This window comes from Octopus bimaculoides, chromosome 2, assembly GCF_001194135.2.
Source record: "Octopus bimaculoides isolate UCB-OBI-ISO-001 chromosome 2, ASM119413v2, whole genome shotgun sequence".
Taxonomy (NCBI): Eukaryota; Metazoa; Mollusca; class Cephalopoda; order Octopoda; family Octopodidae; genus Octopus; species Octopus bimaculoides.
In genome coordinates this window covers 93,858,123-93,871,101 of record NC_068982.1, presented here as the reverse complement: position 1 = coordinate 93,871,101, position 12,979 = coordinate 93,858,123, and the positions used below count along the sequence as shown (strand labels likewise).

The window sequence follows — 12,979 nt, the reverse complement described above, 5'->3', positions numbered from 1 at the left end:
ACTGATTAAGCGATGTAAAGCGTATTTAATCTCCATACCTTCGTTTTATTTGCTTTTTTCATTTTAAAATTGCTTTAACCCTAACCCTAACTCTAGGGTTAGGGTTAGGGTTAATTGTTTCAGAATCATTTGTTTATGTAGTCGGCACTTAATGTATATCGGCTGAATGGACGTCAGTGATTGGTTGAAATTACAGAAATACGACAACTTTCACATGGAATAACTTATGGATTTCTTTTTTTTTTTAAGAAGACTAAGAGAAAAAAGATGTTTTATATGACACATTCTACCAGTGTTCCAAGTTTCAAAGTGTTTCGTTAATGAAAAATGTGGCCCCCGTTTTAAAAAAGATCCAGAAAAGGAAAGAAAAAAAAACAGAAAAGAGTAAGAGCATCCTACAATAAAAAAAAAAATAGTTATATTGAATACGTAATACAATAAGTTGATTGAGATATTACTGGTAATCATTTAATCAAACCCTGGAAGAATGAAATGCAAAGTTAACCATGACAGGTTTGGAACTCGGAATATGAAGGTCAAAACTAAATACCTTAAGACTTTGTGTGACACTAATATTTTGACCCAAAGCATCATAATAATAATATTGCTTTTTTCACTCAGGACTCAGCCTGTCATTTTAATTATCAGTGAGTGGTTGTTAGAACTCAAAACAGATACTAATCTAAAGAATGTCCTTGTGTTATGGAATGACTGTGAAGGCCTTGACCAATTTCCAAGGATAAAGGAGTACTACTGAAGACATAAAAGAAAACCAACTATCTGTAGCAGTGCTTCAAAATTTGATTCATCTGGTTAGATCACACTTACACCAATATCCTGATATTAATCCACCACATGACATCAATACAACATGTGTTCCAACTATCTCCATTCAAAAACGTATGGTATCAGATGGTTTTCTTTCAAAAACACAAGAACTTGTACAAGAATGATAAATCCAGCAATCTCATTCATTTTCACTCATTAAAACATGGGATATGTTTGAGACATATTACCCACAATTTATTGGCTGAAATGGCAGAACTGCCAGGAGATGCCCTGGTATTAGGGCTGCAACTTACCATCCATAGAATAGAGAGTACAGGGATGACAACTCTTTCCACAATCAAAGGAACAAAACAAAATCATCCAGTGTTACCTTGAAAGGAATTTGAAAAACTTTCCCAGCCGAAACTGCCAATGTTAAAAGGAGTGCTAAAGAAGAGTAAGGCAGGTCCTGGAAAGTGAGCTCCAAGAATTGCATAGAAGCTATTAAAAGTTTAATAGTACCTGTTGTATAATATAGTTTCAATGTCATCAACTGAAACCTAGTTAACCTACAAAGAATGAACACAAAAACCAGAAAACACATAACTACCAATAAAATACACCATCCAAAGATAGATATAGACCACCTCTACCTGTCAAGGAAAGAAGGTAGAAGAGGGCTACAAGTGGACTGCAGAAGTAGTTAAACAAGACCAATGACTGGATGATGATGATAGTGAGAGTACATGAATCCCAGAAGATGCTTCATTCAGTGAACAAAGAAGCTCAGAAATAGAGTAGAGATACACACTGCAAAAATAGAAATGGCTAACGAAGCTGACCAAATGCTAAAAAAGATAGCCAAAATGCATAGGATGAAAGCAAAAACAGAAAGACTTCAAATTTTGAAAACAGATGGCAGCTGGCCTATATCCACTCCATACCTAGGAAGCTAATGTAAACCAATCAAAAACCTATCAGTGGCTGCAGAGTTCAGAGTTGAAGGCAGAAAGAGGGATTCATTCTTGCTCCCTATAAACCAAGGATTATCAAGCCAACATCTTCAAAATTGGAGCAGACCCTCACATGACAATTTGAAGTATATATGCATGAGAGATATGCTTGTTCCTGCAAGTGCATGAAGCCGAAGGAAGATATCAATTCTGCTAAGTTTCCATACTGTCTACCTCTTTGGCATAGTGTCTACATTCTTCAGTAGATTAATAAAGAGGTAAGGAATAAGGCCACAACACCAGAATGTAGAGTATTGTGTTGATTTTCTGGTTCTCTACACACACTAATATGTGTGAGAGAGAGAGAGAAGATTGCTCATTTGCACAAGTGTGTATTGAGCATTTTTTTATATTTGTCTAAAGAATACATACTTGGTCTGTGTGTGTGTGTGTTGAAAGTACTGAAATAATTTTTTCAAAAACAGGAATAAAAAATTGCTGAGTAGGAGAAAGATAACACAATTAAAAAAAGAGATAGCTTTTATTTCTTATTATAAAAACACAACCTATGAGTACCACAATTTAATAGAGAAATTCAGTAAATTCTGAACCTGGTCATGAAATATGATTGTCAACTACTTCCTTATTTTGCTTCAGTAACATTTTACACAATGACTCCTATTTCAAAATAAAACACCCTAGCTGATAAGAAATTTATAAAGAAAAAGAAAAAAAGTTTTCCCTGTTTTCCAAAAATGTTGGCAAGCTACATGCTTTGCATCATTTTCACTCAATATCTACGAAGAAAAATTAACAACAATAAAAGGATCAGATATGAAAATCTATGCTCTTTATTTTGGGATGTTGGGTTTGATAAAATAATTCACTGCAGGCAATTTACAATTATATGAATTATATGGACATAATCAAGAATCAAATGAAGAAGTTTCGGAAACAAAAATTAATAGCATGTCCAAGAATGATAGCAAGCTATATTTACATCATGATGGACATTATAGAAGATGGCCTAAAACTTTATACCTCTACCTCTTCATATTGCACAGGCAGTAGGTCCCACCTTTCACAACAGAAGAATCAATATGAGGAATGGAGTGGAATAATAACAGTAATAATAACCAACAAGTGTTATGGTGATGAATAAAATATAGATGATAAAAGTATTAAAACAAATTTTTAAAAAAATCAAAAATAAGACAATTATTAATAGGAAAAACAAAAAGACAGCATAAAGAATATAGACTGGAATAGAGTAAATGGACAGTTCATAGCTCCTTCATCAATTATTATTTCTGCCTGTGTGAAACAACACACTACATTTACTCGACACTAAAATTAACAGAATATAAGGAAAATAAAAAGAAAAGAGAAAAAGGAGAGAGGGGAGGGACAGAGAGAGAGAGAGAGAGAAGCAAGAAAAAACAGGTGTCAAATGTATAATAGAAACAGTATAAGGTTATATAAAATGGTTTACAATTTTGGAGGCAGCTTTCAGGAGATATGAAAAGGACTCATTCCTCAATATAAGCTAGACAAACATCACCTTCAAAACTATAGTTTAAGTTGATCTTTAACCATTACTTATATCTACATAGTTGTGTATGCTGGCATGCAAATAGGTACTCAACAAGAGCCAAGCAGCTGCAAAAAGGTTGGCATGGCGGTTATATGCAAGAACTGTAGTTTGGAAGACAAGAACAGAATCAGATTTCAACTGAACTTCCAGTGTAAGCAGAAAGTTTAAATTTTGACATAACTGTGTGGAGTTGGGGAACCTGGCTATGATGTACATGGTGATGATAATGAGCATGATGATGATGATGATAATGATGGAGTAATGAAAAGAAAAAAAAGATGAATTAAAGTAATGGGAGGAGTAAGTAGTAAGTAAACAAAGAAGTGGGAGGAGAACAAGAACGAGAAGAGGCATAAGTAATATGTGTGTGTATGTGTATAAAATGTAATAATAAAGCAGTTCTGACTACTTGGAGAGTTTGCTGACCACTCTTATTAAAGCTCCATTCTCTTCTTTCAGTCGTGCATTTATAGATCGCAAGTTGTCCATTTCCTGCAAAAATGAAAATAGATACAATAAGTAAAGCAAAACTCCATGATTTAAGTAAGAATGAAATAACCCAACAATTTAAATTGTCCTCAATTTTGAAATTTGCCTATGGTACAAAATATATGAAAACATAAATAAATAATAAAAAAGTAAGTTAACAAAAATGTGGAGTGGTGAACTGAAAAAATTCAATAAATGTTGGAATACATTGTATCTGAATATAAAGCAGAAGATGCTTCAAATATATTCAATCTTAACAGCCAGAAATTATTACAAGGATTAATGCATGAAGACACATTATGTGATACATATCCTCAGTAGTTTTTTTTAAATTTACATTAGCCACAGGAAACTAGAAGCTCAGAAGGGAGAACCAGTGATAACAACATAACATCTCACAGCATATAACTACATGTTAAACCTCTAAACTATAAAACAATGCCAACACTAGATGAAACTGAGGGTTGTACATTTCTCACTAAGCCTAACATGATTTCTTGAAATGTTTCAGAGAATTCTACATGATAAATTTCCATTAAAGCTAATAGCATTATGAAAACTGTACCAAAGCTTCTGGAAATATTAAGATCTATTTGAAAGGGTCATTGTAATGTTATGTTACGTTGTAATAGATTATACAACTAATAGATGGTGTGAAGTCAAATACAGAAGTCAATTCATTCACACTTAGTGACACAAGGTAACTTTAATTAAGGACTAACTTTACTGTTATGTAATTCACTTCAGAAGGAAGAAATGCTAGGCAGGACCTAACGATGCTTTGCTTTACCATACTAAATGCCATAAAGCATGTACTCCAGCTATGCGTAACTGCACTGCTTAAAGTCAACCAACAATAGTAAGTAGCAAAATACAACATAAGTTTGTGACATAAGTCTCCATGTGAAAAGAGTAGCTCTGAAGTCCATCTTCATAAAAAATATATAGTGCAAGTTAGCTGGGCAGAATCCATTCTCCTTTAAATAATGTCCACATGAGAAGTTGAACTTAGCACTGGAAACTAATGAAACATTCAAAAGTAAAGCGCCTGTTTGTTAGAAAAGTGTGCTGACAGTATACTGTTAGATAGACTGGTCCATTTGAGAATTACTAGCCATAGCTAAGGACACAATGCAGTACTACTGTTAAGACAGGAATCATCTAATTAACTGGCTATGAAATTAATGAACCATGCTCTGAAAGTGCATTTTAGGGAAAATAACATATGTTTGAGGATTTAATTAAGAGACTAAAAATAATATTGTGGAAATAATTAAAAAATCTAAATGGAAGTGTTCTAAATTTCCATTTTATATCTTTTCTTTTGTTTTTCTTTTTAATTAACAAGAAATGACATTTAATGATTGGTTCGGCAGTTGTATTAAGGAATGTCTACAAGTCTCTGATGTGGATGATAGGTTGAAGGGATACTGCCATTAGGTTATAGTGAATTTGATAAGTTTGTTAGACTAGCATGATAATAGCATTAGATAGTATGTTGTTGCTTTTTCACATAGTTAATGATGGTGACTGAATCCCACTACAGATGACACTGGATGAAAGAGATGTATCGTTAGGAGTTAAAGCTAATATCACAGCTAATGGGAAACATTCTGATTGTTACAGACTGAAGAAAATAGTGATAGAAACATCTAGTTAGTTAGTTAGTCAAGATGAATTTCTGTTTCAGCTATGAGAAAATAAAGAGTTCAAGTAAGAACAAAACATTCATGAAAGAGAAACAGAGAATATAGATGGGGGGGGGGGGGGGAGATAAGATATAGATAGAAGAGAGAGTAGTAGCTGAGATAAAGAATGCAAGGGTATAGTAATTAAAATTAAAAATAGAAAAAGAAATTATGGTGCTTACATATGACCCAGTTTAAATAAACTGTAACAGTGTTGAATATATTTCATATTAATGATAGAGTTAAGTGAAAAGAATAAGAATAGGTTATTGTTGAAACAGACTGTATGATATAAAATTACTAATAAATGGCTTCAAGTGTTGTTGTTCGCTATTATTAATTAGCAAAAATGAGAGAGAAGCTAAGAATAGAAATGAAGAATATAAAAACAAAAAATAAAGCTGTAATAATTTATTCGACAAAAAGAGAAACAAAATAAAAATACTGAAAATTATTGTTTACCAGCAAAATCATTAAGGATAAAATTAGTTATTTTTTTTTTACTTTAAGTGAAGAATCTTTTCTTCCACTTCTTCATGGTTTTCAACTATTGCATTGTGGTCATCCTAGAACAACTGCATTCAAGAGATAGTTAATTGTATTTACTCCAGCACTTGATAAATAATTATATCATTGGCTTCAAGTTTTTTGGCACAAGACCAGCAAGTTCGAAGGAGGGGGTAAATCGATTACAATGACTGCAGTGCTTAACTGGTACAAAAGGATGAGAGGTAAAGCCAACCTCAGCAGAATTTTAACTCAGAATATAAAGAAGGATGAAATGTAACTAAGCATATGGCTTAGTATGCAAACAATTATACCAGCTTGCCACTTTACTTATATTATTGACTTCAGGAATATGAAAACGTATTCAACTAGGGTGGGATCTGAACTTAAACTGTGAAGGGAGGTAGCAAGAATGATTCAATTATATAACTTGTTATATAAAATAAGCTACAGAGAATTACTTAAAATAACAAAAAATCTTAACATGGTTCATAAAGGTATGTAATAGCATTGGCCATTAATGTCTTAATGCTCCACAGTTTGAAGCATTTTTCAATAAAATGTTCTTATACATTTTCTAATCCATCTATCCATAGATGAGTTAAGTAGATTAATTTCAAATACTCATTTACTTCTATACTGATAGTGATAATTTTTAGCAGTGATGACCGTTTTGTTTCACTGGGGTTAAAGTAAACCACACTGGTGCTGGTGCCACAATAAAATGCACCCAATACACTCTTAAGTAGCTGCAAAACAAGTAGAGAAAATGTAGGTTCAAAATACACTAATTCATTATAATTGAAGACATGACAACCATTAATTTGTTGGTGCCATGATAAAATACACCTAACACACTGTAAAATGGTTGATGTTAGGAAGGGTACCCCCACTATAGAAACCAAGCCAAACTGAAACAAATAAGCAAGATCTAATCTGTCTGTATAAAAAACTTCAACTGTGACAATCCATATCCAACCCATGCCAACATGGAAAGCAGACACATGACAATGAAAATGATAAATATATTCCATTTATCAAGCATTATATGACATAGAACAATACATTAAGCATTAATTAGCTGTTTCTAACTATAAATATCAAAGAATTCAAATTTTGAAATGCAAGTGGTCTTTTTAGCTTTAGGGTATGGAATAACTGTTATAAACACACCCTTTTCCAGGGAAAATCCTGAAAATTAAAAAAAAAAAAAAAAAAAAAAAAAAAAAAAAGACAAAAAGAAAGAAAAGTTTCTGCTTAAGCAAGCTTTGGAACTACTGAGTTGAAGAAAATAACTTGCATCTAAATAGACATGATAAAATACTAACAGAGCACTGTCTGTAGACCTTTAGAGATACTGCATTAACTTAAAACAATTTTAAGAAAAACTCAACTGCTTCATTATTAAGTGACTAAACTTTAGGAATGTGAGGTAATACACAAAAAAATGTTTGCCTGACGAGAATTGAACAGATATAGCTATTTATTAAAAAAAAAATGCATTCCATAAAAGGATATTATCAGTTCTAAATTACTGCTTATCTAGATTCAAATACATCTTTTACCTGATTTAGCCTAATAACAGGTTGCAATTGCTAGATAGATAAATACCAAACCATTAACTACTAAAATGTTTTGGTGGCATTATCTTCTATCTGACTCACCAAGCAGATAGAATAAATTGAAATTGAACAATAAACAAGGACTGCATCAGAATTTAATGAATTATTTGGTCCAACAAATCATATATACACTGTTTTTATACATAGGTGCAGGTATGGATGTGAGGTAAGAACTTGCTTCCCAACAACATGGTTCTGGGTTCAATCTCACAACAATACACCATCAATAAGTGCCTTCTACTATAGCTATGGGTCAACTAAAACCTTATGAGTGGCTTTGGTAGATGGAAACTGAAAGAAGCCTATTGTTTACATACGTGTGTGTGTGTGTGTGTGTGTGTGTGTATATATGTGTGTGTGTGTGCAAGTGTGTTACTGTTTCCTTGCCTTGACAGTGCATGATGTTTTATCTCAACAAGGAAAGAGATTTTCTTTGCACCTATTGTAAAATTTTATAAATGTAAATTCAGTCATTAAGTTATTTTGTGTTAGGAGTTGGTAAATTAAAAGTAATCAGAAATTAAGACATTTTCAAATGGAAATTGGAAATAGCTAACCCACACAATTTCATGTGAACTGATACAATTGTACTATATCTTATAAAGAAAATTAAATTTGAGGTAAAATAATACATGAAAAAACGTCTAACTTTTCAAAAAAAAAAATTTCTATAGAAATTTTTCTAATATTCCAACAAATTAAACAATTACCATTTTAGAACAGATATGAAATTAAATTCTACCAACAATCTTTTAAATATTTTTGGCATACACATGAAATTTTAACATTGCTTACCTTGAAGTTAAAAAGAAAATATTTTAGTTGTTAGTTAAGAATACTAAGATAACTGCTGTTAAGTATTTACTATAAAGACTACAACTACTACTGTTGCTTCAATGTTAGTTTTGTCAATATAAGATTTTCCCTATTGGAAATAATATAGCTTGGAGTTCATTTATCTCCTACAGTATTGGAAAATGTGATCATCTTGTAATAATGATGATCCTTTCTACAATATACATAAAGCCTAAAATTTTGGGGGAGGTAACTCGTCAACTACATTGACACCAGTACTCAGCTGGTATTTATTTTATTCATCTAGAAAAGATGAGAGGCAAAAATCAACCTTGGAATTTTAAGTCAGAACACACAGCCAGAAGAACTGCCATAAAGCATTTTGTCCCATGTGCCAACAATTCTGCCAGCTCTTCACCTAGGAATATTTTAATCACTTCTCTTATATGATTTGGACATCTTAATTTGTTGCTAAACATTTCTGCCCTATGCACTAACAATCCTGCCAGCTCACACAGCCTTTCATTAATAATAATGATGAATATTAATAATAATGGTTTCAAATTTTGGCACAAGGCCAGCAATTTCAGTGGGAGTGGTTAAGTCAATTGTATCAACCCTGAAAGGATGAAAGGTAAAGTCAAACTTGACATCATTAGAACTCAGAACATGAAAATGGAAATGCCACCAAGCATTTTGTCCTGTGTATTAATGATTATGCCAACTTGCCATAATAATAATAATAATAATAAAAAGCATTGTAACTATAGCACAAGACCAACAACTGGGGAGAGGAGGAGGCTATTCTACCAGCTTACTACCTAAATAATACTGATAATAGTAACAATAATAATAATAATAAAAATAAAATTATAATAATCGTTTGATATTTTGGCAGGGGAGGAAAGTCTTATGTTGAACCCACAGTGCTCAGTAAGTACCTATTTTATCAATTCTGAAAGGAGGGAAGGCAAAGTCGACATCAGTGGAATTTGAACTTGGAACATAATGAGAATATGCTCAAATGATTCTGCCAGCTTCCCAGCATAATAATAACAATAATAATAAATAAGTAACTATGCACTAAAAGCTGTAGAGTTTAAGTAACTTGAAACACGTCCAATTAATGTTTCACTTCATTTTAGATTAAATGAAGGCACTAAATAATTTATACATCCAAATCAGACAAGGGAAATGATTATAATATTCAAAATAAAATTCAAAATCAAAATGAAAGTTTCCACAAAATATTTTGAGTAAAGAAATGAAACATTAAATGTAATACATATTTAAAGACAAAATACTAATCCGACAATGGTTAATAAGTTACCAACAGGCCAAGAACATAGCATGATGTAGGATAGCTGGATGAACATAATCACAAGAAGCTGTTAGATTAAATAATAACAGCATGGATCATTTTAAAAATGAAACAACAGCTAACAGCAGAAAATAAAAAAAACAAAGCAAGCCTAAAAATAACAAGCATAGTCTTCTTTATCTTAATACAGAATGTAATAGTGGTGAGTTCTAAATGAACTGAATCAGTGACCTAGTTTTGATGCCCAGATGGAACTAATTTAAACTATCAAAGGAAGATCCTGGCAAAAATGTATTCTCCTCTTGTAAAACTCACTAGCATCAAATGTGTGTGAGTGTGCGCACACACGGGTCGTGTAAGTGGGTGAACACTCCAGACACGTGTACTCTTAAAATACTTCTCAGGGAAATTCAGCATGACACAGAATGTGACAAAGCTGTCCCTTTGAAATACAGTTACAACTCATTTTTGCCAGCTGAGTGAAGGTGCATGGCTTAGTGGTTAGGGTATTTGGCACACATTCGTAAGGTTGTGAGTTTGATTTCTGGTGGCATGTTTGTGTCCTTGAGCAAGAACAGTTTATTTCCCAATGCTCCTGTCTACTCAACTGGCAAAAATGAGTAGTACTTGTATTTCAGAGAGTCGGTCTTGTCACACTGTGTCCCACCAAATGTCTCTGAGAACTATGTTAAGAGTATATGTATCTGTGGAGTGCTCAGCCACTTGAATGTTAATTTCACAAGCAGGCTGTTCAATTGATCAGATCAATGTCATAACCTAGTCATCATAACCAGTGCCAGTATGTGAGTGTGTATGAAAGAAGGAAGGAGAAACTAAATGGAGTTGTCTATTCTTTCCTGAATTCATTAGCCATTCCTACTTTGACAAACATTATATAATTAGACAGAGTTAAAATAGTTTCCTGACAGCAGAAATATTCTGTTGTTGGCTTCCTGGATAAACAGATATATTGCCATAAATATAGCTAAATCAGTTAGGAAACTAAATCTGGCACAGTGTTCAAAGATAAAGTAGAGGAAAGTTTTACTACTTCAGAGTCAAGCTTTTACCTAAAACATATCCCAGTGTCAATTTCTAGATTTCACAGCTAAATTAAAGCATTTTAATGTAAGCCAACGTAAAGTTTCCTGAATGATTTGCTTCCATATGGGTTAATATGGGTGCATTTTATACATTTTACACAAGACTAATAAAAGTCAATCACAATATACACATAAGCATAGCTAATATAAAAAAGAAAAAAATCATTACACCTCACTTGCCTCAAACATGAAAATCATGCAACTACAGCCTTCAGGATTGTTTCAAATGTTAGACCTCACATTCACTGAAGATATCTCATGGCAGATGCACATCCATCACATGGTTAGAACTGCATCCCAAAGAATAGCCCTTCCTTTCAAATTCAGAACCATAGAATACTTCAGCCTCCAACTGATTCAATCTCTGATTTTCAACTAAGCTCAGGAAAGCTCTCAATAAACTAGTACTCTTACATTTAAGATGGTGCTGCTAATACATACATACAAACATTCTGGGCCACATCCAGAGAAGGACCAATCCACTAAGTGGCATAAAGTCCCCCACCACCACCACACACAGACATGCTTTTTTCTCTCTACCTTTTCAACTACAACTACTATTATGACCTCTGGTTTTATGTCATTTTCACTTACGCACTCCTAATTCATTTGTCTCTCTTCCTATTATCCATAGTCTCCCCAGCCATTAATCATCACCAGAGACCCTACACTAACCACTATGCCTAGTCTTTCATTCCAAGAAGGTGGACCAACTGCAATTCTCTCACCACATTTTTTTTTTTAGACATAAACTTGAAATAGTTTACATGATACTTCAGCAGTATCAATTTTGTTGGTCTTGGAGAGCTTGTGAAGACCACGTAACTCCAGACCTAACAAAAAAAAACAACATTTTTGACAAGATGATGCAAGCTAAAAAGAGCATTAGCTTATAGTTTATCCACTACTCTAATACCTGACCATATCTGAATAAAAATAAGCAGAATTTTCACAGGTTTATTGTGATTGAGTAACTGCTTCTCTCACTCACACACACACACACACACACACACACACACACACACACACACACACACACACACCGTCCCCGTCCAATATTTTTTTTCTCCAATCCCTAGTTTTCAAGAATTCAATTAACCAAACCATACATCCACAATATAACTTGCCAAGATTTGCTAAGACTGAAAATGCATTGACTATAGAACTGTCACCATGCTGAGTCATTGCCTTTAAAAGCCTGTGTGTGTGTTTGTGTGTGCAGGCATATGTGTGCGTGTGTGGAATGAGTGGGTTGACCAAGAGAGAAAGTACTTCATCAAACCTAGAAAGACGAACAGTTGATTTTACCAGGTGAAATTTGGTAGGTAATGTAAATAAATACTACAAAGTATTTTGTCAAATATTAATACCACACACACACACACACTCACACTCACACACACACACACACACACACACACACACCAGAGAGAAAGAGAGATATCAAAATTTCCTAAGGTTGTCTTGTTGCTTTTCTGCATTAAGAACATATAGCTGAGGTGGTCAGTCTAAAACAATTTTCAATCAACAGCAACTATAACTGGAAGAAGAAGAAATGTCATTAGTGTTGATGAACAGCTCTGAAAATGGGCAAAGAAGATAACTCCTCAAATGTTAACTGAACAAATATGAAATGGACATATGCATAGTGTACAGAGTGACTGATCATTGGCAACTATAGTGATAACTACAGAATGGAATGAATAAATAAATAGCTTGAAAATAGACTAAAATAGTTCAATCCGGGTGTGATATGACTTGGAGTTGGTTGCATAATTCAAATTTTCTAAACGGAACATATAGTTAAAAAAATTTTTTTTCTCTCTCTCTACACACACACACACAAACACATATATATATATATACATATATATAAAACAAATAATAAATGAGTATATGCATATATACGTACAAGTATGTGCATACCTACATCTACCTGTATATATAGGTGCAAATCTGGGTACAGGACATTGCAAACAAAATGTGGACAAAAAAATAATAATAACCAGAGTACAGAAAACACACAGGCCACATAGAGAACATTTTCCTTCATCAGCTACCCCCATTCTAACACAGGCGTTTCGAAGAGTTATATATATATATATACATATATATATATATATCATCATCATCATCATC

At 33.1% G+C, this 12,979-nt stretch overlaps 1 protein-coding gene across 9 annotated transcripts in view; it reads right to left on the bottom strand.

Moving 5' to 3' along the window:
* Positions 1-2,549: 2,549 nt before the first annotated feature.
* Positions 2,550-12,979, bottom strand: part of LOC106871763 (protein phosphatase 1 regulatory subunit 12A) — a 216,364-nt gene continuing 205,934 nt past the window's right edge. For all 9 annotated transcript variants that reach the window (XM_052978463.1, XM_052978462.1, XM_052978465.1 and 6 more), the window contains one exon: positions 2,550-3,807. Coding sequence is in view for 8 of the 9 variants with exons in the window: in XM_052978462.1 (XP_052834422.1) it covers positions 3,721-3,807 (87 nt within the window). In the remaining variant the exon portion in view is untranslated. The remainder of the gene's footprint in view (positions 3,808-12,979) is intronic.